The sequence below is a fragment of the Tachyglossus aculeatus genome, chromosome 2, assembly GCF_015852505.1.
Source record: "Tachyglossus aculeatus isolate mTacAcu1 chromosome 2, mTacAcu1.pri, whole genome shotgun sequence".
Taxonomy (NCBI): domain Eukaryota; kingdom Metazoa; phylum Chordata; class Mammalia; order Monotremata; family Tachyglossidae; genus Tachyglossus; species Tachyglossus aculeatus.
The window spans coordinates 102,998,217-103,024,589 of NC_052067.1; the positions used below are offsets into that span (position 1 = coordinate 102,998,217).

A 26,373-nucleotide genomic window follows, 5' to 3' on the forward strand; every position below is an offset into this window, starting at 1 on the left:
CACATCTGCCAATCACATTTCTCCCCTTAAAAGCCCTACTGAAGGCTCACCTCCTCCAGGAGGCCTTCCCGGACTAAGCCCCCTTTTCCTCTGCTCCCCCTCCCTTCCCATCACCCCCACTCGCTCCCTCTACTCTAACCCCCTCCCCACCCCACAGCACTTGCGTGTGTATATATGTACATATTTATAATTCTATTTTATTAATGATGTTTATATATCTATAATTCTATTTATTTATATTGATCCTACTGATGCTTGTTTACTTGTTTTGATGTCTTTCTCCCCCCTTCTAGACTGTAAGCCCGTTGTGGGCAGGGATTGTCTCTTTGTTGCCGAATTGTCCTTTCCAAGTGCTTGGTACAGTGCTCTGCAAACAGTAAGCGCTCAATAAATACGATTGAAAGAATGAATGGATGAATGAATGAATGACTGTAGTCTTCAAAATTTCATCTTTTTCTTGCAAGGGAGAAGAAGAGCAGAACATGGCAGCCAGCATTTTTGAAGACCAGAGAGGAGAATATTCATTTCTTCTCCAACAGCTGGGATTGAGGAATTTAGCCCCGGTAAAGATAAAATGTTACTAGTTATGAAAAGCATTGTTCCCTATGGAAGTGGTAAACACTTCCTCAATCTACTTCTGCAACTGTAGATTATTAAGTGCAGTCGAGTCATTTCCGATTCATAGCAACTCAATGGATATACTTTCTCCACAACGTCCTGTCCTCTGTCCATAATCTGTAACCTTTCTAATGGTTCTCCATTATCGTTGTTAAGATCTCTATCCATCTAGCTGCCGGTATGCCTCTTACACGTTTTCCCTGGACTTTTCCTAGCATTGGTATCTTGCACAGAGAATCAGTCTTTCTGATTATGTGTCCAAAATATGCTAATCTAAGTTGGGTCATTTGGCCTTCCAAAGACCACTTTGGTTTAATTTGCTCTAAGATCCGTTAATGACTTACATACCAGTCAGTGTACGTTTTTAGGGATGGTGAAACCTAAAGTACCTGGGAAAGGCTTTAAAGGGAAATTAGTTTCTATCCTCTCTGTCCCAGCTGCTACCATGTTAATACAATCACTTATCCTATCCCGCCTTGATTACGGTAACAGCCTCTTTGATGATCCCCTTCCATACTTCACCTGGCTGCCTGGATCATTTTTCTACAAAAATGTTCAGGCCATGTTTCCCCACTCCTCAAGAACCTCCAGTGGTTGCCCAGCCACCTCTGCATGAAACAGAAACTCCTCACCATTGACTTCAAAGCAGTCCATCACCTCGTCTCCCCTCCTACCTCACCTCGCTACTCCCCTATTACAACCCAGCTCACACACGCCACTCCTCTAATGCTAACTTTCTCACTGTATCTCAATCTCATCTATATTGCCACAACCTTTAGCCCACATCCTGCCCATGACCTGGAACGCCCTTCCTCCTCATACCCGACAGATAATTACTTTCACCCTCTTCAAAGCCTTTTGAAGGCACATCTCCTCCAAAAAGCCTTCCCTAAGCCTCTTTGTCATTCTCTTCAACTCCCCTCTGCACTGCCCTAACATGCTCCCTTTATTTATCTTCCCATCCCAGCCCCATAGCACTTATGTACATATCTGCCATTTATTTATATTAATGCCTGTTTTCCCCTCTAGACTGTAAGCTCATTTTGGGCAGAAAATGTGTCTGTTACATTGTTCTCTTCCAAGCACTTAATACAGTGGTCTGCACGAAGTAAGCGCTGAATAAGTACAACTGACTGACTATCCTTGTTTAACTCTTTTGCTGAAATCCCTCCAGGGTGTTCATCACCGGTTACTACTTTATATCAATACTTTCTTTGGAGTGAACAAGGCACTTATAGTTTTTGGAAGTAGTGAGGAGGGAGTAAATTACTAAAATTTAGTAATTTACCAAATTGAAATTTGAATTAAAAAGCCAAATTGAGCTTTTTAAAGGGTTATTTTTTTTAACTTATAAAATTTCTCCTGGGTTACTTGACTTCTACTTTCAATTGAAAGTAAAAGTATTTTCTACTTTCAATTGAATTCTTCAATTGAATTTTTGAATTAAAAAGCCAAATTGAGCTTTTTAAAGGGTTATTTTGTTTAACATAATATTTCTCCTGGGTTACTTGAGTTCTACTACTGCGTATCTGGGTCCACACAATTATTTTAGAAGCAACTGAAGCATCTGTTAAAGAAATCAGAACTTTTGGCAAGCTGACTGTGCTGTGTCAAAGGATGTATGTCATGTTGCTTTCTTAAGCTATATTTTAATAATTTTCCCAGGTCAGGACAGGGTTCCCCAGCACTGAAACCACCTGCTGCACCCTCAGAGGATATCATCGAAGGGTACACTTAATTCTAATCCCAGCTTCGCCATCTGTCTGCTGTGCCACCTAGGGCAAGTTGCTTCACTTCTCTGTGCCTCAGTTACCTCACCTGTAAAACAGGGATTGAGACTGTGAGCCCTACATGGGACAGAGACTGTGTCCAACCTGATTTGCCTGTATCCACCCCAATGCTTAGTACAGTGGTTGGCACATAGTAAGGGTTTAAATACCATAATTATTATTATTATTGTACTCCACCAAGAACTTAGTACAGTGCTTTGCACACAGTCAGCACTCAATAAATATGATCAAATGAATGAATAATGAATGTCACTGTAGTGAGGCCTAAGTGTTAGTGCCCCTACTGGGTTTCAACATATTCCTAGTCATGAAAAGAGTAGTTATGAAAATGAACAAAACCTGCAGTCTTTACTACTTGCCCAGCCTAAAGTTACTTCACTTCTCTGGGCCTCAGCTCCCTCCCCTGGAAAATGGAGATTGAGACTGTGAGCCCCTGTCCAATCTGATTTGCTGGTATCCATCCCAGTGCTTACTACAGTGCCTGGCACATAGCAGGCGCTTAACAAATAACAGAATTATAATTATTATTATAAAGTAGTACGTATCCTAGGCAAACATTCTCTGGCCACCTCACCGTTCTTCCTTAAAAGAAACTTCGCAAATTTCCACGTTGCTTCCTAATAGAGCAAGTGCTCCAATGTTCTTGGAATATGTGGGACTGAAGTTCAGATACTTGGAGATTTGGGAAGATTCCATTCTGCAGAAAGGCTAAACTTAGAGGCAAGGGCCTCAGGGTCAGATAAGGTCAACAATCCAACCATTTGAGAGCGATACAGGGTGGAGCTGCTCACCTCAAATGGCCCAAGGTTTGCGAGGCATCTATGTTTAATTTCCCCCGTCTGTACTTCTAAGATCTGTACCTCCAAGAGGCCTTGCCAGACTGAGCCCCCTTTTTCCTCTCCTCCACCCCATCCCCCCCGCCCTACCTCCTTCCCCTTTATTTTGTTAATGATGTGCATCTAGCTTTATTTCTATTTATTCTGATGACTTGACACCTGTCCACATGTTTTGTTTTGTTGTCTGTCTCCCCCTACTAGACTGTGAGCCTGTTGTTGGGTAGGAAACGTCCCTATATGTTGCCGACTTGTACTTTCCAAGTGCTTAGTACAGTGTTCTGCACACAGTAAGTGCTCAATAAATGAGACTGAATGAATGAATGAATAAGATCGGACCCGTTGGGACGTCATGACCCCTCCAGATCCAGCAAGCACACCAAATAAAACTTCCTTGTTGTTCCAATATTTAGGCTTTACAAGTCTGAGTAAATATGTTTTTAAGGATAAAGAGTTTCTAACTCCTCAGGGGCTATGGCTTTAAAAAGGGGGAACAGCACTAGTAGATAACACACAGGCTGGGAGTCAGAGGACCTGGGTTCTAATCCCTACTCTGCCACTTGCCTGCTGTTTTACCTTGGGCAAGGCACTAAACTTGAGAAGCAGCATGGCACAGTGGATAGAGCACAGACCTGCGAGTCAGAAGGTCATGGGTTCTGATCCCAGCTCTGCCACTTGTCTGCTGTGTGACCTTGGGCAAGTCACTTCACTTCTAAGGGCCTCAGTTTCCTTATCTGTAAAATGGGGGTTCATCATCATCATCAATCGTATTTATTGAGGGCTTACTGTGTGCAGAGCACTGTACTAAGTGCTTGGGAAGTACAAGTTGGCAACATATAGAGACAGTCCCTACCCAACAGTGGGCTCAAAGTCAAAAGGGGGAGACAGAGAACAAAACCAAACATACTAACAAAATAAAATAAATAGAATGTATATGTACAAGTAAAATAAATAAATAAATAAATAGAGTAACAAACGTGTACAAACATATATACATATGTACAGGTGCTGTGGGGAAGGGAACAAGGTAAGATGGGGGGGATGGAGAGGGGGACGAGGGGGAGAGGAAGGAAGGGGCTCAGTCTGGGAAGGCCTCCTGGAGGAGGTGAGCTCTCAGCAGGCCTTGAAGGGAGGAAGAGAGCTAGATTGGCGGATGGGCAGAGGGAGGGCATTCCAGGCCCGGGGGATGACGTGGGCCGGGGGTCGATGGCGGGACAGGCGAGAGCGAGGTACGGTGAGGAGATTAGCAGCAGAGGAGCGGAGGGTGTGGGGTGGGCTGTAGAAGCAGAGAAGGGAGGTGAGGTAGGAGGGGGCGAGGTGATGGACAGCCTTGAAGTCGAGGGTGAGGAGTTTCTGCCTGATGCGTAGACTGATTGGTAGCCACTGGAGATTTTTGAGAAGGGGAGTAATATGCCCAGAGTATTTCTGGACAAAGATAATCCAGGCAGCAGCATGAAGTATGGATTGAAGTGGGGAGAGACACGAGGATGGGAGATCAGAGAGAAGGCTGATGCAGTAGTCCAGACGGGATAGGATGAGAGCTTGAATGAGCAGGGTAGCGGTATGGATGGAGAGGAAAGGGCGGATCTTGGCAATGTTGCGGGGCTGAGATGGGCAGGTTTTGGTGACGGCTTGGATGTGAGGGGTGAATGAGAGAGTGGTGTCGAGGATGACACCAAGGTTGCGGGCTTGTGAGACGGGGAGGATGGTAGTGCTGTCAACAGAGATAGGAAAGTCAGGGAGAGGGCAAGGTTTGGGAGGGAAGACAAGGAGTTCAGTCTTCGACATGTTGAGCTTTAGGTGGCGGGCAGACATCCAGATGGAGATGTCCTGAAGGCATCTCCTATTTAGCATCTCCCTCCTATTTAGACTGTGAGCTCCATGGAGGGCAGTGCCTGTGCCTAACATGATTTCCTTGTGTCTACCCCAGTACTTGAACATTGCTTGACACGGAGTAAGTGCTGAACAAGTACCACAATTTAATAATAATTGCTAGAAATTATAATGATAAAGTCACAGATCCTGAATAATGCTTGACAGCCCAAATAGATCTTTTTTCCACCAAGAGCTGCTGCAGTGACTTAATCAGGCAAACCTACGTTTGAATACCTTTCAGAGGTAGAGAAACCCGTGATTAAGGCATTTGAAATTTCAACTGCATATTTCATTGCCTTTCTAGGCAGTCGTGAAGATTTACATGTGTAAAGGAAGGTGTGAAGAGTAAACACTGTAGTGTGTTTTTCATTTTAAGAATCTCTGAATGAGAATCACCAATCCATTACACTGTTCACTTTCATTCAAAATTTTCTTTTGGCTCAGTTTATGGGGTGGGTCCATCTACTTCTGAAGCATCCATAAGACTAATGAAGTCATTCACATTGTGAAAGAGCTGTAACCCTTTTCTGATAGTCTGATCCCTTTCCTTGCAATTTCATGGTTTTTACCAGTATGGCATAATGGATGAAAGCACAGGCCTAGGAGTCAGAAGGTTCTAATCGCGGCTCCGCCACTTGTCTGCTGTGGGACCCTGGGCAAGTCAGTTCACTTTTCTGTGCCTCAGTTCCCTCATCTGTAAAATGAGGATTGAGACTGTGAGCCTCATGTGGGATAGGGACTGTGTCCAACCCAATTTGCTTGTATCCATCCCAGCTCTTGGTAGAGTGACTGGCACACAGCAAGTGCTTAACAAATACCACATTATTGTTATTATTATTAACACCATCACAGAACAGAAGTACTAAATTACCAAAAAAAAAAAAAACTCCCCTAAAGCTGAAAGCCATCCTGTAGCAACCCTGGTTAGCAGAATTTGGTTTCTAGAATGAGAACACTCTAGACTGTAAGCTTGTTGTGGGCAGGGAACGTTTCTGCCAACAACAGAGTTGTTGTACTGTATTCTCCCAAGAATTAAGTGCAGTGTTCTGTGTATAGTAAGAGCTCAATAAATACCATTGATGATGATGACATATACTGGTCAACTGGATTTTGTCAGGTCCGTTCAAAAGAGCTGAAAATCTTTCAAAGAGGAATAAGTACACCACTAACAACAACAATGTATTCACAGGGATGATGAAATGCCAAAATAAAACAAAAAGCATTTCAAAAAGAAAACATTCATGATGAGCCATGGCCCTGGGGCAAGAGCGCAGGATTGGAGTGAGGAGGCCCAAGCTCTGATCCCAGTTTTGCCACTGGTCTACCATGTGACCATGGGCAAGTCACTTAACCTCTCGTGTTTCAAATTTCTCATGGATAAAATGCTCTCCTTACTTATTAGACTGTGAGTCCCATGTGGGAAAGTGACTGGGTCTCATATGTTTACCTTACTGGCTTGGCACATAGTAGCATTTAATAAACACCAAAGCTACCTGGACAAAGAGATGTTCCTACTGATTATTCCTTTACTGCTGCACCAATTCCAATTCATCTGAGAGCTAGGAGAATGGAAATTACTAATTATAGTACTTAGTAAGCACTTATTATGTGCCAGGCACTGTACTAAGCGCTGGGGTGGATACAAGCAAGCCAGGTTAAACACAGTCCCTGGCCCACGTGGGGCTCGCAGTCTCAATCCCCATTTTCCAGATGAGGTAACTGAGGCAGGGAGAAGTGAAGTGACTTGCCCAAGGTCATACAGCAGACAAGTGGCGGAGCCAGGATTAGAACGCATGACCTTAGAACCATGAAAGGCTGGGGGTCCCCACGACGTCTGAACAAACGGGACAGTCTGTTCAGGGGAGTGGGAGGGAGAGTTGAGGAGAGAGTTTACAAAACCAACTGGTTGGGGTAGTATGGAGGGATGAAGGGAAAGGAAGGGAGGGCATATGCTTCCAGACATCCATGTTAATGAGTACTAAATCGATCAGTGGCATTTAATGAGCGCTTACCGTGTGCAGAACATTGTACTAAGCACTTGGGGGAGTACAATCTAACAATATTACAGACACGTTCACTGCCCACAACGAGCTCCCATGGCTTTTTCTTTCACCAACTGTCCAGAGGGTACATGAAGAGAAAACAATTAGTGGTTAAAGTCAGGATGACTCGCTGCGGTTGCCAGTTCCACTGGCTCCCACACTTAGGAGAGGGAGCTGGGAGAGTCACTCGTTGATGGCCCTCCCTGATGGAAGCGTAAAGCTTTATCTGAGCCAATTGGAGAGATGGACTGGGCAGGAATTTGGTGGGCCAGATCGTTGGAGGAGGCGACCCTCGGCCCTCTTGGCGGTGACAGGTTGTGAGCTTTGTGCCTGTATGCCTGGAAGACTAAAGTTGGGGCCCTCTGGGGGCTCTGGGTTCCAGAGTTAGGGCCCTAGAAGGGGACAAAGGACACTGAAGAGACCCCAAGGGAATGACACCGGCAGTACCCAGGAAACCCCAAGAGAAGAAGGAAAAACACCAGAAGAACATGAGCCCTAGGATGCCTACAGGGAAGTACAGAAGGTCCTGGGAAAGTATGAGATCCAGAAGAAGGTGATCTGAACTGGAACAGTTTTCACTGCTAGCGAATAAAGACTCATTGGAATGCTCTCCATCCTCTAATCCAACAGACAACCACTCTTCCCGGCTTCAAAGCCTTACTGACGGCACATCTCCTCCAAGCAGCCTTCCCAGACTAAGTTCCACTTTTCTTCACCTCCCACTCCCTTCTGGAACATCTCTTTGTCCAGTTAGCTGTGGTGCTTATAAAATGCTACTATGTGCCAAGCATTGAGATAAGCATATGAGACCCTGATTTACTCCCTTTGCTCTTTCCCCCTCCCAGCCCCACAGCACTTATGTACATATCTGTAATTTTAATTTATTTATATTGATGTCTGTCTCCCCCTCTAGACTGTAAGCTTGTTTTGGGCACAGAATGTCACTGTTTATTGTTGTATTGTACTTTCCCAAACGCTTAATACACTGCTCTGCACATAGAAAGCGCTCAATAAATGTGATTGAATGAATGAATGAACTAACTATTGCTGAGATATCAGATCTTGTTGTCTGTTTGTGGGCAGCAGTGGAGAAGCTCAGACCTGAGCTTTGTCCTTGAGCTTTGTGTAGCCAGCCCAGGGTGAAGTGGGGTGGGGGGGTGAAAGAGGGGCTGGCTACTTCTTTACAACCCCTTCACCCATAGGTGAAGTTTCAGTCAAAAGGTGATACCTGAGTTTCAGTCAAAAGGTGGTGGGAGCAATAGGGTGCAGGGACTTGGGGTTCACTGACCAGAACCCCAGTCCTCTAGACTGTAAATGTCTTTTGGGCAGGGAACGTATATCCATTTATTGTTGTATTGTACTGTCCCAAGAGCTTAGTACAGTGCTCTGCACACATTAAGCATTCAATAAATACGACTGAAAGAATGAATGGATGAGGAAAGGTCCCGAAAACTGTGTTACAAAACCTGGTGGGATTTAGGACCCAGGATTTAGGGTTGAGAATACCAGTACTGTCACACTTGCTTAGCACAGCTGTACCTAATCTTGGACAAGTACTAGGCTGTTTTTAAATTAGGATTAGGATTACTACAAATTCCCTTCTCCCCATCCTCCAAAGCAAGATCTAGATGGTAAACTAACTCTTATTGTTCTGTACTCTCCCACGTGTTTAGTACAGTATTCTTGCTCACAGTTAGTGCTCAATAAATATGATCTATACTTATTTTTTTTACTAGAGAACTGATTGGAGGAATGAAATAAAATTCTAGTTCACTAAACGCAATTTAAAATTTGCAGTGTACGGTTAACTAAAATGTCCTTTGAACGGACTACAATTCCATTACTGCATTTGTAAAGGAGGTTGCATTTTGGGAGTACCGAAAGGGATCCCCATCTATTTTTGGCTGACTCTTTTGAAGGAAATAAACCTGAAAAAGATATATTATCCACAAGCAGGATTTCATTCTCCCGCACCAAGAAAATTCAGGAAATGGAAAGTACGTACCGAAGATTCACTATCTCTAACAAGGAAGTCACCTTCTACACCCCTCTCATTGAGGGCGCATTCAGCTTGGTGTCGAGTCACATTCCCATAGTACCATTCTCTTCCAGCAAATCGTCCTGTAGAAGATGGTCCTGTGTAGCTTATCTGAGGGGCCTGGGAGGGGTTCATGGCAGGTACCTCACTTAGGATCACTACGTAGTTTTTAGGGACAAGGCCAACTTGCCCCCGGGAATTTTTACATTTCCACCATTCCGGGTCGTTTTCCGGTTTCTCGATGACCTCCATGGTTTCTCCCTTCTCAAAGTTCAGTTCTTCCTCCGTAACAGAGCTGAATGGATACAGTGTCTGGACCACATGAAGGATCTTCAGGCTCTGCCCGTTACTCATCGACGCGCCCTTCCGCAAACTTTGAAAACTCGGGGAATCGGCAGTGGCCTCCTCGGCCTCCTCGACGACATAGTTGGACGGAAACCAGCCGATCTGCCCATTGTAGCTCCCTCGCCACCAACCGTCACTGCATTTTTCCATCACGACGACCCGGGATCCCTTCACCAGAGACAGCTCGTCCTCCCGCTCAGCCACATAGGCGAATTTAACATAGGCGGGGATGTTGAGGTCGTAAATCCGGTCGGCACCACTGCTGCCGTTGGACGGATACTCCGCGTCCGTGCTAGGAGTGGGGGAGGCATCCCGGGCACTAGTCTTCCTTTTGGTTTTCCCCAGCCCTGTGAAAATAAAACGAAGAGCATGGTGGGTATAGAGGTCACGTTTCACAACCGTTGAAAAATTTAACCTGAGCTTAAAGTTAAAGTAACACTTAGAAGACCCCCACCAACAAAACTCATTAACCATTAAAAATGGACTTTAATTTGCCTTTTACAAGAATACCCTGAGATACAACTGCTCCTTGACGCAATCAGCCTGGGGGGTACAACAGTCTGTAGTTTCTCACGCACATGTTGGGATGAAGGATGTTTCAGTGAGCCCTGTGGATATGTAAAGCCCTCTCCTTCCCTCCCACTTGGGCTGAGATTAAGTTATCACAGCAAATGACTCTGGAGGAAGTTCTGCTCACATGCCCGGTGGGCAGGGAACATGTCTAACAACTCTGTAAAGTTCCCTGCACAGAGCAAGCACTAAATAAATACGATCGACTGATTGATTTTGCCTCTTCTTCTTCCACTTTTTTATAGACTGTAAGCTCACTGTGGGCAGAGAACGTGTCTACCAACTCTGTTGAACTGTACTCTCCCAAGAGCTTAGTGCAGTGTTCTGCATGCAGTACTGTTCTGCAGGTAGTAAATTCTCAATAAACACCTCTGATTGATTGATCTTGACTCAGATTTTCAAGGCAATGAAGAGTCACAAAGAGGTTGTTACACGGGAGAAGCAACATTATTTATAAATGGGTATTGTTGATACCGATAAATTAACTGCATCTCATTAACAAAGAAAAATTACTGTCCAACAAGAACCTCACTGAAATATGACACCCAATGAATCAAGCAAGTTGACTAAACCAATGAAGTAGGCATGGTTTCTCCACCACCTGCTAAGATATTGGTATTTAAAAGTCATGCATCAAGTTTTGAGAAAGTAGATGAATTAATGCATATTCATCAATCAATGGCATTTATTAAGTGCTTAATATGTGCAGGGCACTGTACTAAGTGCTTGGGAAAATATAATACAAGAGTTAGTAGACAGGATCCCTGTCCCCAAGGACCTTTAAGATGGCAACCTTAATCGGAGAGAGGAATTCAAAGGTGGTCAGAAGGAGTTAACCAGACACAAGGTGATTTAACCTAAATTTGACCTAAATTAAACAAGTTCTTCATTAGAGTTGAAAAGTCACATCCACACTCAGGAGAATAAGATTCTACTTCTGTAGCCGTCTACTCCACCAATCAATGGCATTTATTCAGTGTTTAATGTATGCAGAGTACTATATTACGCACTTGGGAGAGTACAACGGAGTTGGTAGACACGTTCCTTCCCTACCTATAACAAACCTACAGTCTAATCATACTCTGCATTCATAATCATAGTACGACCTCCTATTTCTTGCATTATATTGTGCAGTTTTTATTTGAATTACTTTAGCCAAAATTAAATAGTTTAGCCACACTTGATAATAATAATAGTAATAAAATAGCATTTGCTAAACACTTGATATGTCCCAAGCACTGATTTAACTGCTGGAGCTGAAGCAAGATAATCAGGCCAGCCACAGTCCCTGTACCCCAGTATGTAGCATGAAAATAAATTTGATGTTAATTTTAATTAATTGTGGTATTGATTAAATGCTTACTATGTGCCGAGCACTGTGCTAAGTGCTGAGGTAGATACAAGATAATCAGGTTCCACATGGGGCTCACAGTCTGAGTAGGAGGGAGAACAGGTATTGAATCCCCACCTTACAGGCAAGGGAATGGAGGCACAGAAAAGTTAAGTGACTTGCTCAAGGGCATAAAGCAGAAAGGTGGTGGAGCTGGAATTAGCACTCAGGTCCTTCACTCCCAGGCCTGTGCTCTTTTTACTAGGTCATCCTGCTCCCAGAGGCTATGGGAAACTGTATCTCATGATACAACAAATCATGATAACCAAGACCACACTGCTTCCAGAGGCTATAGGAAAATGTACCTCATGATACAACAAATCATGACAACCTCTAGACTGTAAGATTGCCGTGGGAAGGAAATGTGTCTACCAACTCTATTATACTGTACTCTACCAAGCGCTTAGTACAGTGCTCTGCACACAGTAAGCACTCAGTAATTACGATTGAATGAATGCTCTGAACACAATAAGCACTCAATAAATACAATTGATAAATATAACCCAGTTTCATCTCCGCAAAGTTACTAAAGCATTAATATAGGGCATGAAATCTAGTCTTGGGGTGGGAGGGGTGTTAGGGACTCCACACCTTCAATACTTTCCTCTCATAACAATAATGATTATTATTACTGTGGCATTTGTTAAGTACTTTACAATGTGCCACCCCTGACCTAAACGCCGGGATAAACACAAGAAATCCAGTCAGAAACAGTCCCCGTCCCACATGAGGCTCACAGGCTAAGTATAAGAGTGATCTGTCTTGTCTTATGATGTCGAGTTGTCGCCGACCCATAGCGATGCCATGGACACTTCTCTCCCAGAACGCTCCATCGCAATTGTTCTGGTAGTGTATGTTGAATCCCCATTTTACACATGGGGAAAGTAAGGCACCAAGAAGTGAAGTGAATTGCCACTGTCACCCAGCAGACAAATAAGAGATAGAGCTTGGATTAGAACCCTGGTCCTTTGACTCCGAGGCCCATGCGCTTTCCATGACTGGATGCTGTTTCTCTCTTCCACTGTTCTGCCTCTATGTGCTCAATAAATAGGATTAATTGAGGTCCATTTGATTCTCTTCCCCATCCCCTAACTTCACCCCAAATTGGAGGTAGAGGATGGGCTGGAAGCAAGTCATGGAAGGGAGCAAAGAGAAGCAGCAGCAGTCAGTCAGTCGTATTTACTGAGTGCTTATTGTGTGCACAGCACTGTACTAAGTGCTTGGGAGAGTATAATGAAACAATAAACAGACACACTTCCTGCCTACAAAGAGCTTACAATCTAGATAGATTATTTAGAGTAGCAGCAGCCGCAACAGCCAAGTAGACTGAGCGACTCTTCCTCCACGTGAACACCAAGACTGCCCTTCTCCCTCCTCCCCTCCAGCCATCCAAGAGAACCCATCTGGTCCCACTGGAGAAGGGCAGAAAGAACCAGCAGCAGTGCCCTGCTTTCACGACTTTTAGAACTTCCAGTAAAAAACCCGAAGACCCTTCTCACAGATGCATTAACTGAGTCACAGAGAAGTGGAAGTGACTTGCCCATGGTCATGCAGCGGACAAGTGGAGAAGCTGGAATTAGAACCCAGGTCTTTCTGATTTCCGGGCCCCTTGCTCTATCCACTAGGCCATGCCGCTTCTCATTCCTGCAGACATGACGTTGTGCAGTTCTTACTGTATTTATGGTTGACCTTGTTCTGCTTGTTTTGCTATCCTTATTTCCTTATATACTCATCACCAACCCAAGTCTCCTACCCCACCTCTAGATTGAGGCTCCTGTGGTCTAGGAAAGTTTCTGAAACATCACCCTTTCGCCTTTCCCCAGTGATCAGCACAGTGCCCTTAATAAATACCACCAAATAAATGAAATTCACGACATAGCTGAACCATTTAGTTTCCCAATTGCTCCAGATGCCAGTTGGGTTTAAAAAAATACTCCAGTTCATTTCATCTTTAATAGCTTAAACCTAGGATTTTTATATTAGCATATCCTCTGTTAGTTTTTGAGAGATTATAAGCACCCTCAAAAATTAGCTCGTATTTATTAATTAGCAGCAAGACAACGCTGCCTGATTCAAGTGCTTTTAGCATGCAAACCTACACGTATAAAAACCTTTTGATGCTTTTAGGATTAGGGTGTTATAATTTCAAGACTGCCATAAGGTAAATTAACATATTTTGGCATAATATCAGTGACTAGTTCTAGGGTAGCCCTGACAGGCTAAAATGGTAAAGGCAACATTTGTGAATACACATTAACTTCACTTCAACTCTTCCTCATTGGAACAGACTGAAATCAGATGGGCACCAACCTGGGAAGTGAACTTCTTGCCCACACAGGGTTTTTAGTTTTGTGTTGCTCCAAGAAGGGCAAGTTGATTCAAAGGGAATTTGTAACTCATCATAGGCAGCGCAAATGACCAATTCACAAAGTTAAAAGGCATGAAATGAAGTACTTATTACATCCTCCTTACAATCAAAGCTGTTTTCTACTTTCCAAAATCAAATTTTGCTAGATAGACATATGCTCCATAAGTGAAGCTTTTCAGTCATCCTGGCTTTTTAATGAGATGAAACCAATTTGACAAACCACTAATATGCCTCTACCTAACCTATCAGAGCCAACAAACACATTTCTAATAAAATTTAGCTTAATTTTATTTCTGGAGTAATTGGTCCACCCAGAATTTTGAGAATTTCCTTAAACCTCAGATTACCTTCATCCAAACTCATTTGAATGAACATATTTTTAAACACTTAGATCCATTTGAATTTATCTTTGAATCTCCAGGGTTCCAACTAAAAATATATACATTTTAAAATAGGTCCTTAAAGCACCACTTTCAAAAGGAGGCTATAAAAAAATCTCCGCTCAAAAATGACAGGAAAACAGTGTAACATTAATGGTGCATTAATATTGAAGCTTCTACTGGAACTTGGATTTTAATGCATGCAATTTTATTCGAAACTGAGTTAGAATGTGCTTGTCATCAACTGAAGAATAATTTGGAATAAAGAACCTAATGGCTACATTTCAGAAATTGTCACTGAGGTGAAGAAAATGAAAATAACTAGTTGCCCCTTAAATAAATTAAAAGTGCTTTCTACTAAAAAATGCTACCAGTAATAGATTAAGAATGATCAATTAATAATCTCCCCCAGTTATTTTTATTTAAGAGAAAATAGAAGTAATTTCACAACCTGTGACTTGTGCTTTATGCTACAACAGTGAAGATTGCCTTGACACCAAATCTCAATCTCAGTTTCTCAATTCTCAGTCTCACCCCTGGCAATGGGCTAAAGATTGATCCAACACATTACAGGCTGAAAATGTATATGCCTTTCCATGAAAAGGTATTTCAATTGACCTTTAGTCATAATTTCGCATACATCATCTTACTACAACAGATAACTAGAAATCATTTAAGAGATATGGTGGGCAGAGAGCATGTAAAATGAGTTTGACAGATATGATGATGATGCTTGTTAAGCAGTTACTATGTGCAAAGCACTGTTCTAAGTGCTGGGGAGGTTACAAGGTGATCAGGTTGTCCCATGTGAGGCTCACAGCCTTAATCCCCATTTTATAGATGAGGTAACTGAGGCACAGAGAAGTTAAGTGACTTGCCCAAAGTCACACAGCTGACAAGTGGTGGAGCCGGGATTTGAACCCATGACCTCTGAATCCAAAGCCCGTGCTCTTTCCACTGAGCCACGCTGCTTCTCTTGTCAGATTGTCTAGGTGTGTTTCTGGCAGAAGAGAAGATGGGCAAGGAACTCTTATATCAGATCAATCAATCAATCACTGGTATTTATGGAGCATTTAATGTGCACAGAGCACTGTACTAAGCACTTGGGAGAGTACAACAGAGTTGGCGGACATGTTCTCTGCCCATAGGGAGTTTACAGTCTAGAGGAAGAGTTTACAGCCTAGAGGGGGTGTGCCTATGATTGATTCTATGCTTCCTTTGTTAGCGACTACATTGATTTTGAAGTGCAAGTTTTTCCTTGCTCTTTGCAAATTTCAATATTTGCTTGCTTTCATTTTGTATAGTTTTAATGATCTAGACATCATTAATCTCAATTGTTACATCTTACAGCATGAGTGCTCTACCTGGAGACGTCCGGCCATCAGTTTGGCCAACCCTGCCCTCGCCCCTGCCAAGCTCCTACCCAGAATCCCCTGCTCTCTCACCCCCCAGTTTAATCAATCAATCAATCGTATTTATTGAGCGCTTACTGTGTGCAGAGCACTGTACTAAGCGCTTGGGAAGTACAAGTTGGCAACATATAGAGACGGTCCCTACCCAACAGTGGGCTACCTGGAGACGTCCAGCTGTCAGTATGGCCAACACTGCCCTCGCCCTGCCGAACTCCGACCCAGAATGTCCCACTCTCTCACCCCCCAGTCTGCCTGGAGATGTCCAGCCATCAGTTTGGCCAACCCTGCACCTGCTCCTGCCAAATTCCTACCCAGAATTCATTCATTCATTCATTCAATCGTATTTATTGAGCGCTTACTGTGTGCAGAGCACTGTACTAAGCGCTTGGGAAGTACAAGTTGGCAACATATAGAGACGGTCCCTACCCAACAGCAGGCTCACAGTCTAGAAGGGGGAGACAGATAACAAAACAGAACATATTAACAAAATAAAATAAATAGAATTAATATGTACAAATAAAATAAATGAATAGAGTAATAAGTACATACAAACATATATACAGGTGCTGTGGGGAGGGGAAGGGGGTAAGGCGAGGGGATGGGGAGGGGGAGGAGGGGGAGAGGAAGGAAGGGGCTCAGTTTGGGAAGGCCTCCCGGAGGAGGTGAGCTCTCAGTAGGGCTTTGAAAGGAGGAAGAGAGCTAGCTTGGCGGATGTGCGGAGGGAGGGCATTCCAGGCCAGGGGGAGGACGTGGGCTGGGGGTCGACTGGGGACAGGTAAGAACGAGGCACAGTGAGGAGATTAGCAGAAGAGGAGCGGAGGGTGCAGGCTGCGCTGTAGAAGGAGAGAAGGGAAGTGAGGTAGGAGGGGGCGAGGTGATGGAAAGCATTGAAGCGGAGGGTGAGGAGTTTTTGCCTGAGGCATAGGTTGACTGGTAGCCACTGGAGATTTTTGAGGAATTAATCCCCGGCTCTCCCCCCCAGTCTACCTGGAGACGTGCGGCCCTCACTCTGGCCAGGTCTTACCCAGAATCCCCCTTCTAGACTGTGAACCCATTGTTGGGTAGGGACCGTCTCTATCTTTTGCCAACTAGTACTTCCCAAGCGCTTAGTACAGTGTTCTGCACACAGTAAACACTCAATAAATACGATTGAATGAACGAATGGCATCACAGTAACCTATTCCTGATTTGCTGAATGTAATTTCAGGGTTTTTTTTTTAAATATCCATTCCCTATGCGTAAAATACACATGATGGTTAAAAAAAAAAGCAATCTTACAAACTTCACATTTCCAGTCTAACACGTGAAAATGTAGAACTAGCCATACACAATACTAGTAATATGAAGATGTAAATTCATGCCATCAGAATAATGAAAACGTACTATTTTTTTCAGTCCATTATTGACATTTTCACTGTACTAAATCAAACATTACTGGTTTAGCCAATTTCAAAGTACTGATATTTGATAAAGAAGCAGGGTGGCTCAGTGAATAGAGTACGGGCCTGGGAGACAAGGACCTGGGTTCTAATCCTCATTCTGCCACTTTTCTGTTATATGTGACCTTGGGCAAATCACTTAACTGCTCTGTGCCTCAGTTACTTCATCTGTAAAATGGAGATTGAGACGTTGAGCCCCATGTGGGACAGGGACCGTGTCGAACCCAATTTGCTTGTTCCCACTTCAGCGCTTGGTACAGTGTCTGGCAAAAAACACTTAGTAAAGGCCACAATTATTACCATTGTTATAACAAATACCTATCACTACTAATGATGGCATTTAGAGAAGCAGCGTGGCTCAGTGGCAAGAGCCCAGGCTTTGGAGTCAGAGGTCATGGGTTCAAATTCCAGCTCCGCCACTTGTCAGTTGTGTGACTTTGGGCAAGTCACTTAACTTCTCCGTTCCTCAGTTACCTCATCTGTAAAATGGGGATTAAGACTGTGAGCCCCCCGTGGGACAACCTGATCACCTTGTAACTTCCCCAGCGCTTAGAACAGTGCTTTGCATATAGTAAGTGCTTAATAAATGCCATTATTATTATTATTATTTATTAAGCGCTTACTATGTGCAAAGCATTGTTCTAAGCGCTGGGGAGGTTACAAGGTGATGAGGTTGTCCCACGGGGGGCTGACAGTCTTCATCCCCATTTTACAGATGAGGTAACTGAGGCACAGAGAAGTTAAGTGACTTGCCCAAAGTCACACAGCTGACAACTGGTGGAGCAAGGATTTGAACCCATGACCTCTGACTCCAAAGCCCACTCTCTTTTCACTTGAGCCACGCTGTTTCTCTATCACTACTAGTCTATGCCTTCAGAATTATTAACAATAAACACTGAGCTTTTATGTTGGGTTTTGTATAAGCTTTACAAAGACTGTAAGCACCTTGTGGGTAGGGAACATGTCTGCCAATTCTGTTGTATTGTACTCTCCAAAGCACTTGATACAGTGCCCTGCACATAGTCCATGCTCAAAGAATACCATTATTGATAATTAGTCTGCATTCCTTTCAAAAATGACACAAATGACATCTCTCCTAATAAACTTGGGCAGTTTGTCAATACCACATAACTGAAACAGAGAGAAATCTTTTCAGTCACAAATACACCCTATGGCTTCACAGAATATATTTGAGAAGAAAAGGGACCTACAGTTGACCTGCTCTAACTCTCTGCCTTCCGGCAGTGGAATGACTAAAACCATCTAAACTTTCCATTTTCTTCTTAAAGTGCTCTAGACTGCAGCCTCCACCATCTTTGGTAGCCATTTCCTGAGTTTTTTAAATCACCTTGACAAATCAAATGTCTCTAGCTTTAATTCTGGCTCAATTTCTCTGGTCTGGTTGTCAATCGACATATGGAGCAACTAAACCACAATCACTTCATAAAAAACAAACAAGAAAAGTCACACCTTTCACATGCTGTAGACAGTTAATAATTATGGCATTTATTATAATAATAATTATGGTATTTTTTAAGCATTTACTATGTGCCAGGCACTTTACTAAGCGCTGGGGCAGATACAACCAAATCAGTCCCTGTCCCACGTGGGCCTCACCATCTCAATCTCCATTTTACAGATGAGGTAACTGAGGCTTGTCCAAGGTCACACACGCACAGCTGGGATTACAACCCAGGTCCTTCTGATTCCTTGGCCCCTGTGCTACCCAAGCACTGGTGGAGAGAGTAAGAATAATAATAATAATAATGATAATAATAATGGCATTTATTAAGTGCTATGTGGAAAGCACTGTTCTAAGTGCTGGGTACAAAGTGCTTGGCGCATAGTAAGCACTTAACAAATACCACAATTATTATCATTACAAAAAACTTTGTTGTTTCAATTCCTGCTCTAAAGGAGCTTGTTGCAGTCCAATAGGGGATACAGGAGGAAGAAAAAAAATTATTGCTTTTTTGTACTTCCCCAAGCACTTAGTATAGTGCTCTGTACACAGTAAGCACTCAATAAATACGATTGACTGTATAAAATGGGATTATGTATGTGTTTAAGTAGTGCTGAGGTCACACTTAAGTAGTCCTGCAGGAATCTGTAAGTGCACCAGGGTTCAAAAGACAAGGAAATGCCGAAGTGGCAGTAGGAGTAATATAAAAGAGGGAGATTAGAAATTAATTCAGGAGGAGATGTGATTTTCTGAGGGCTTTGAAAAATGGAGAGAGGTCTGACCTGGTGGACATGAAGAGCGAGGGAGATCAAGGCAGAGGGAAGCAACCAGACGGTGCTGAGAAGGACAGGAATAAGGCAGAATATTCATTCATTCAATCGTATTTATTTAGCGCTTACTGTGTGCACAACACTGTACTAAGCGCTTGGGAAGTACAAGTTGGTAACATATAGAGACGGCCCCTACCCAATAGCGGGCTCACAGTCAGGAGCAGCATATGTACCTTCCATTTATTTTATTACTGATATGTATATAACTATAATTCTATTTATTTACATTGATGCTTTTGATGCCTGTTTACTTGTTTCGAAGTCTGTCTACCCCCTTCTATATCTCCCCCCTTCTAGACTGTGAGCCCATTGTTGGGTAAGTATTGTCTCTATTTGTTGCTAAATTGTACTTTCCAAGCGTTTAGTTCAGTGCTCTCACACAGTAAGCACTCAATAAATACAACTGAATGAACAGCACAGTAACATATTTGATTTCTCAGTGAAAGCAGCCTATTGCTGATGTTCCTTCAGTTTACTGTCTTCTAGATATGCCTTTTTTTACTGTATTTGTGCTAGTCAATTTCTTCCCATTCATTCATTCATTCATTCAATCGTATTTATTGAGCATTTACTGTGTGCAGAGCACTGTACCAAGCGCTTGGGAAGTACAAGTTGGACCTATGTTGGTGCTGTTGACTTTAGTTTCTCCAGTGTTATTATACTGCATTTAAGCTATTGTTTCATTCTGCTTCTGTAGACTACTTTTCTAATTAAGTAATGTTGGAATTTTAGTCCCATTTTCTAAGTGTTAGGGGACTGCATGCCTATTCTGATTATCTTGTATCTACCAGAATGCTTAGTATGGTGCTCAGCACACGGTAAGCGCTTTACAAATACCATCATCATTACTATTAATCAAAATTTAGTATTATCTAGAAATTTGACTATACAAATTTATAATTTTTTCTTGCTCTTTGAAACAACATATCAACCTCTATAAAAAAACAAAGGGATTATAATCTTTATATCACATAATGAAAAATGGGCCAACAATGATTAGACGCACAGGCAAGGACTGTCTCTCTTTATTGCTGTATCATACTTTCCCAAGTGCTTAGTACAGTGCTCTGCACACAGTAAGCACTCAATAAATACAACTGAATGAAAGTAATCATAGCATATTATGATTACTACGCTACCTCTAAACCTTAATTACCTTTCAACTCAATTCTTGGGTATTACTCATGTTTCTCCTTTCTCTAATCAATGATAATTTCTCTCAGCATAAAACAAGACTAGTAAATAATATACATTTACATGTGTATATAGGTGGTTCACCATTTTGTAATTCTGTAGTCTTGTTTGTCTTATGTATATGTACCACTGGATTAAAACTCCTAAGATATTCTTTCAAGAGACACACACACTCAGATAGATGGCCCTGATTCAAAGTAAAATCATTTACAATCATACAGCAGTTCCATCGAGATCCCGGATTTGAGAAATCATGGTGTGGCTTTGTCAGTACTCTTGGAAGAATTCAGGGATTCCCTTTTCACTCCTAGCTTCCTCTCCTAGTTTTTCCATAGTTTATTTTATCTGCATTAATGGCCATCTCCTCCTCTAGACTGAAAGCTCCTTCGGGGGAAAGACCGCTATCATACTGTACTCTCCCAAGCACTTAATACAGAGCTCTGCATACGGTAAGTGCTCAATAAATACCACTGATTTTTTTCCTTCCTGTTCTATTAGAATTGAGTATCATTAGCTCACATGATTTTCTCCTTGATTATCCTTCCACTTCTCTGTTGTGATTTATTTTACATTTTGGGATCCAAATACTTGCACAGCGCATGATATACAAAAAGTAATCCAAGATTATTTTGGGTAGCTGGCAGTATAATTATTGTAAAAGTTCCCGTGATGATGTAGGCAGTACAAGCTGGCAGATTCAGTTGGGAAAATAAAGACCAGGCGATAATTATATAAGACATGCATGCCCTATGTATATATATATTCATGTGAGTGGCTTTATATATACCCACATATATAGAGAGAGAGGACACCATGTCTGCTAACAAGTGTGGATGAATAGGATATCCCAACAGCTGCTGAATGGTGAAATGATGTGGGGAAATCATTTGCAAGGATAATATTTTAGAATCACGATGAAACAGGGTGATCTAGTGGAAAGACCAAAGGTCTGCGAGACAGAAGGTCCTGGGTTTATTTTTTATATAGCTCTGCTGCTTTCCTGCTGTGTGACTTTGGACAAGTCACTTAACTTCTCTGTGTCTCAGTTACTTCATCTGTAAAATGGGGATGGAGACTGTGAGCCCTATTTGGGACAGAAATGTGTCCAACCTGATTATCTTGTATTATCATTGTCTTGTCTTATGCCGTCAAGTTGTTTCCAACCCATAGCGACACCATGGACACATCTCTCCCAGAACGCCCCGCTCTCCATATGCAATCGTTCTGGTAACATACCCAGAGAGTTTTCTTGGTAAAAATATGGAAGTGGTTCACCATTGCCTCCTTCTCTACAGTAAACCTGAGTCTCCACCCTCGACTCTCTCCCGTACTGCTGCTGCCCAGCACAGGTGAGTTTTGAATTGTAGCAGATTGCCTTCGACTTGCTAGCCACTGCCCAAGCTAGGAATGGAATGGGTAGGCCTCTGCTTGACTCTCCCTCCCATAGCCGAGACTGGTAAAATATTGGAACTCCCCAGGTGCGACCTTGAGAGGAGATGCATTATCATTAAAAACATATATATATAGATATATATATAGATATATAATGATGATGTGACCCAGCTTTGGGCAACTTGGAGACAGCAGCAACAGAAAGACCAGGTTGGCTTGGAATAATTAGTAATGAGTTCCCTTAGGGAAGAGAAATGAGGAAAGGTTGTATCACTAAGTCGCAGTTTTGAAAATGGTGCTAAGCACCGCAGGTAGCAAATGTGATAAGCTCAGTCAGTCAATTGTATTTATTGAGCACTTACGGTGTGCAGAGCACCTTACTAGGAGCTTGGGAAAGCATTCATCAAGGTGGGGAGAGAAAGAGAAACCAATCAAAGAGGAGAAAACAGCAGGGGCAGAAGCAACAGAAGTGGCATGAATTTTGGGGACAGCAAGGAATGGGGAAAGAAGCGGTACAGCATCTAAATCCAGGAATGGGTGTTTCCACTACTACATGACAAATAGATATTTTGGGTTAAATAAAACCCGTGACCTCGAAAAAATGACCGTGGAAAAAAAACACACCACAAGAGTTGGGTCAAATCCAGACCTCCAAAAATCTATTAATGGAAAGGAAACTGAAGTTGTCCAGGCTGCTGAGAAAATTCAGATCGGGTCATAGGTTCCATTTCACAGATGCGAATACACAAACAGCTTTCCATGGAAGTGACAAAGCACATGATTGTAAACTGACAAATGGAGGGCAGTTATGCTCCTTGGGCCAGCTGGCACCAAGACCTTCCGACCCTTGTAGAGAGCCCACTTAAATGATCAGCCTGGGTGCACGGGAAGGTCAAATTGGAGCCTGTTTCTATATTATCCGTTGAGGGAGTACAACTGAGAAATGGGTTCCAGAAGGCAGGACTAAAAAAAATATAATAGTTTGGTGAGAAATCATTCAGTTATTATGACAGCACAATCTGAAAGTGTTTTCTTCACCCTTTTCGGGTGGAGACTGACGCTCTGGTTGGTAGCTTCTCAGGGCAGAAGGGGGTGCTCCTGATAGTGGCAGAGAGGAGATAATAGTTAAGCACTTACTATGCGCCAAGCACTGCACTAAGCGCCGGGGTGGATATGAGCAAATCAGGTTGGACACAGTCCCTGTCCCGCATGGGGCTCAGTGTCTGAATCCCCATTTTACAGATGAGGAATCTGAGGCACAAAGAAGTGAAGTGACTTCCCCAGGGTCACAGAGAAGACAACTGGTAGGAGAACAAGCCCCGTCTGTCCTGCTCCGGGAAGAGAATGGCTGCTGATCATTCATTCATTCATTCAATTAATGGCATTTATTGAGTGCTTACTGGGTGCAGAGCTTCTAGGCTCTCCTCTCCCACTCCAAAAGTCCAAGAGAGCCACATTCAGGAGCTGTCAGGAGTGGAAATATGGGCTGTTAGGATGGCATCATCAGGCCTCTGGCACACCAATTGCCCAGACCCAACCAGGTCTGTCCACATATTATTCTCAATGCATAGGTGCTGGTTTATCTGTCTATACGGGAGAGACAGTCAGAACTATTTTAGACACACGAAGAACTCCTCGAACAAATTTTAATTCCGAGCAGTTTCCTATTCCAGTGATTGGAACCAGCTGTGAAGCAGCAGCCTGTGGGAACTTTTTAGGTCTAAACAAGTATTCAACTTACTTGGCAAACATTCCCAAACCATGTCAAAACAAATACACAATCTTCTGGAGTCAACCTAGAACTTTCTTAAATTGCTATCCCACTGAACACAATCCCTTTTTAATACCCTCAATTGAACTGGACCTTAATGTTTTAAATAATCTATTAGGAATACTGAAGAATCATTATAAAAGTAATATAAAATTCCCATGGTAATTCAAAAATTCATCTGGGAAACACATGGACAGAATTGCTCAGCACATTATTTTAGAGATTTAAAAGTATCTTAAAATAGCTAATGACTCAACACAATAATTTTCACACCTTTAAATCTTAAACATCTGATAGAAGAGCAAGACATTAAAGTAGACCTGAGATTTTCACGTTTCTTTATTTTTTAATGATATTTGTTAAGTGCTTACTATGTGTCAAGCATTATTGTAAGTGCTGGGGTAGTTGCAAGATAGGTTGGACACAGTCCCTGTCCCACATAGGGCTCACAATCTAAGTCAGCATGTTTTGGGGAAGATAAATCATTGCTCAGAGGAATGCTTATTAATTACTGGCTTTTCAATCTAGAAATTCATACCTCTATTCTTATAGCATCACTGAAAGCTTGAACGGCATCCCTGCATAAGTTTTACAACTCTTAATTTAAAAGTGCTACAAATGCACATTTGTTGTAATAATAATGATAATAATTGTGGCATTTGTTAAGTGCTTACTATGTGCCAGGCACTGTACTAAATGCTGGGGTGGATACAAGCAAATTGGGTTGGACACAGTTCCAGTCCCACATGGGGCTCATGGTCTCAATCCCCATTTTACAGGTGAGGTAACTGAGGCATAGATTTAGTGAAGTGACTTGCCCAGGGTCACACAGTAGACAAGCGGCAGAGCCAGGACAGAACCCATAACCTTCTTACTCCCAGGCCGTGCTGTAACCACCATTCCATGCTGCTTGTACGGTGTCGGAAAGCTGAAAAGGAGATTCCTGCTTTGTCAGAACAATTGGAGGTAAACAGAGACAGTGTTCTACGTACTCAAAGTCACCACTAACGATGAAATTCACCTAATGATGCAAATCTGGCTGAAAATGCCAATACTGGAGCAAAGAATAATAATAATAATGATGATGGTGTTTGTTAAGTGCTTACTATATGCAAATCACTGTTCTAAGTGCTGGGTGGGGGGATACAAGGTGATCAGGTTGTCCCACATGGGGCTCACAGTCTTAATCCCCATTTTACAGATGAGGTAACTGAGGCTCAGAGAAGTGAAGGGACTTGCCCAAAGTCACCCAGCTGACAAGTGGTAGAGTCAGGATTAGAACCCATGACCTTTGACTCCCAAGCCCGCACTCTTTCCACTGAGCCATGCTGCTTCCCAAATGACATAACCTCACTGGGTAGGCAACAAGATTCTCCTTTACTGTGCTGTCATGGCTGTTTGCAGCTCTGGATGATGTTTTAATTTTTGTCTCTTGTCTCATGATCTTTTTTAAAGCCTCTGCACAAATATAGAATCCCTCTGGTTTGGACTGCAGTTCACCTGAAGTCTGTCTTCCAATTTCTTGCTACGATGCAGCACTGTCTGAGGTTTTATTTTACTGTATCCTGACCATGTTTCCTCCGTTCTCCTTGCTTCAGTTCATTTCAGCTTATCATATAGCAGAGTCTGGAACAAAAACACAGCAAACCTACCCACACTTCTGTATTCTGATATAGTTGTGGGTGGTAAGTAGCATTACTAGGTTGGCTTCTGTTTTTCAAATTAGTTCAAGTGTGTGGCCTATTGGAAAGAGCACAGACCTGGGAGTAAGATGATGTGGGTTCTAACCCCAACTCTGCCACTTGTCTGCTGGATGACCTTGGGCAAGTCACTTAGCTTCTCTATGTCTCAGTTACCTCAGCTGTAAAATGGGAATTAATAGTGTGAAACCCATGTGGGACATGGATTCTTTCCCATCTGATTAGCTTGTATCTATCTACCCCAGTGCTTAGTACAGTGCCTGGCACACAACGGTTAACAAATACCCTTAGAAAAAGTTTGAGAAATCATCCACCTTCTCATCCTCCATCAAGACTGCACTCTTATTGGTTCAACTACTACCTCGACATGTATGACTCCCCAATCTACCTTGCTAATCCTGAGCCCACTTGGCTCTGCAATCTTTTACCTTCCTCCTCCAGGTCATCTTACCTGGATGCCCTCCTGGCACCTTAAGCTAACCACACTCAAAACTGAACTCATTATCATCGAGAAGCAGCATGGCTTAGTGGAAAGAGCACGGGCTTTGGAGTCAGAGGTCATGGGTTCAAATCCCGGCTCTGCCAATCATCAACTGTGTTACTTTGGGCAAGTCACTTAACTTCTCTGTGCCTCAGTTACCTCATCTGTAAAATGGGGATTAAAATTGTGTGAGCCCCCCGTGGGACTACCTGATCACCTTGTAACCTCCCCAGCGCTTAGAACAGAGCTTTGCACGTAGTAAGTGCTTAATAAATGCCATCAATATATAATCTATACCCCTCCCAAATACTCTAATCCACCTAATCAGCATTATTTAAGGCAGTTTCCAGGACAAGATAAAACAATCTTCTTTCTGAAAGCAATGGAAGAAGCAGCATGGGCTCCTGGAAAGAGCACAAGTCTGGGAGACAAAGGACTTGGCT

General features: G+C 42.8%; 1 protein-coding gene and 1 non-coding gene across 4 annotated transcripts in view; both read right to left on the reverse strand.

Annotated features, from left to right (window-relative positions):
- Positions 1-26,373, reverse strand: part of NCK2 (NCK adaptor protein 2) — a 308,554-nt gene that overhangs the window by 25,396 nt on the left and 256,785 nt on the right. For all 3 annotated transcript variants that reach the window (XM_038742303.1, XM_038742308.1, XM_038742299.1), the window contains exon 4: positions 9,164-9,888. In XM_038742303.1, the coding sequence (XP_038598231.1) occupies positions 9,164-9,888 (725 nt within the window). The remainder of the gene's footprint in view (positions 1-9,163; positions 9,889-26,373) is intronic.
- LOC119924606 lies at positions 21,946-22,082 on the reverse strand. The gene has a single exon (XR_005449310.1). It is a non-coding gene; the product is annotated as a small nucleolar RNA SNORA7 (small nucleolar RNA).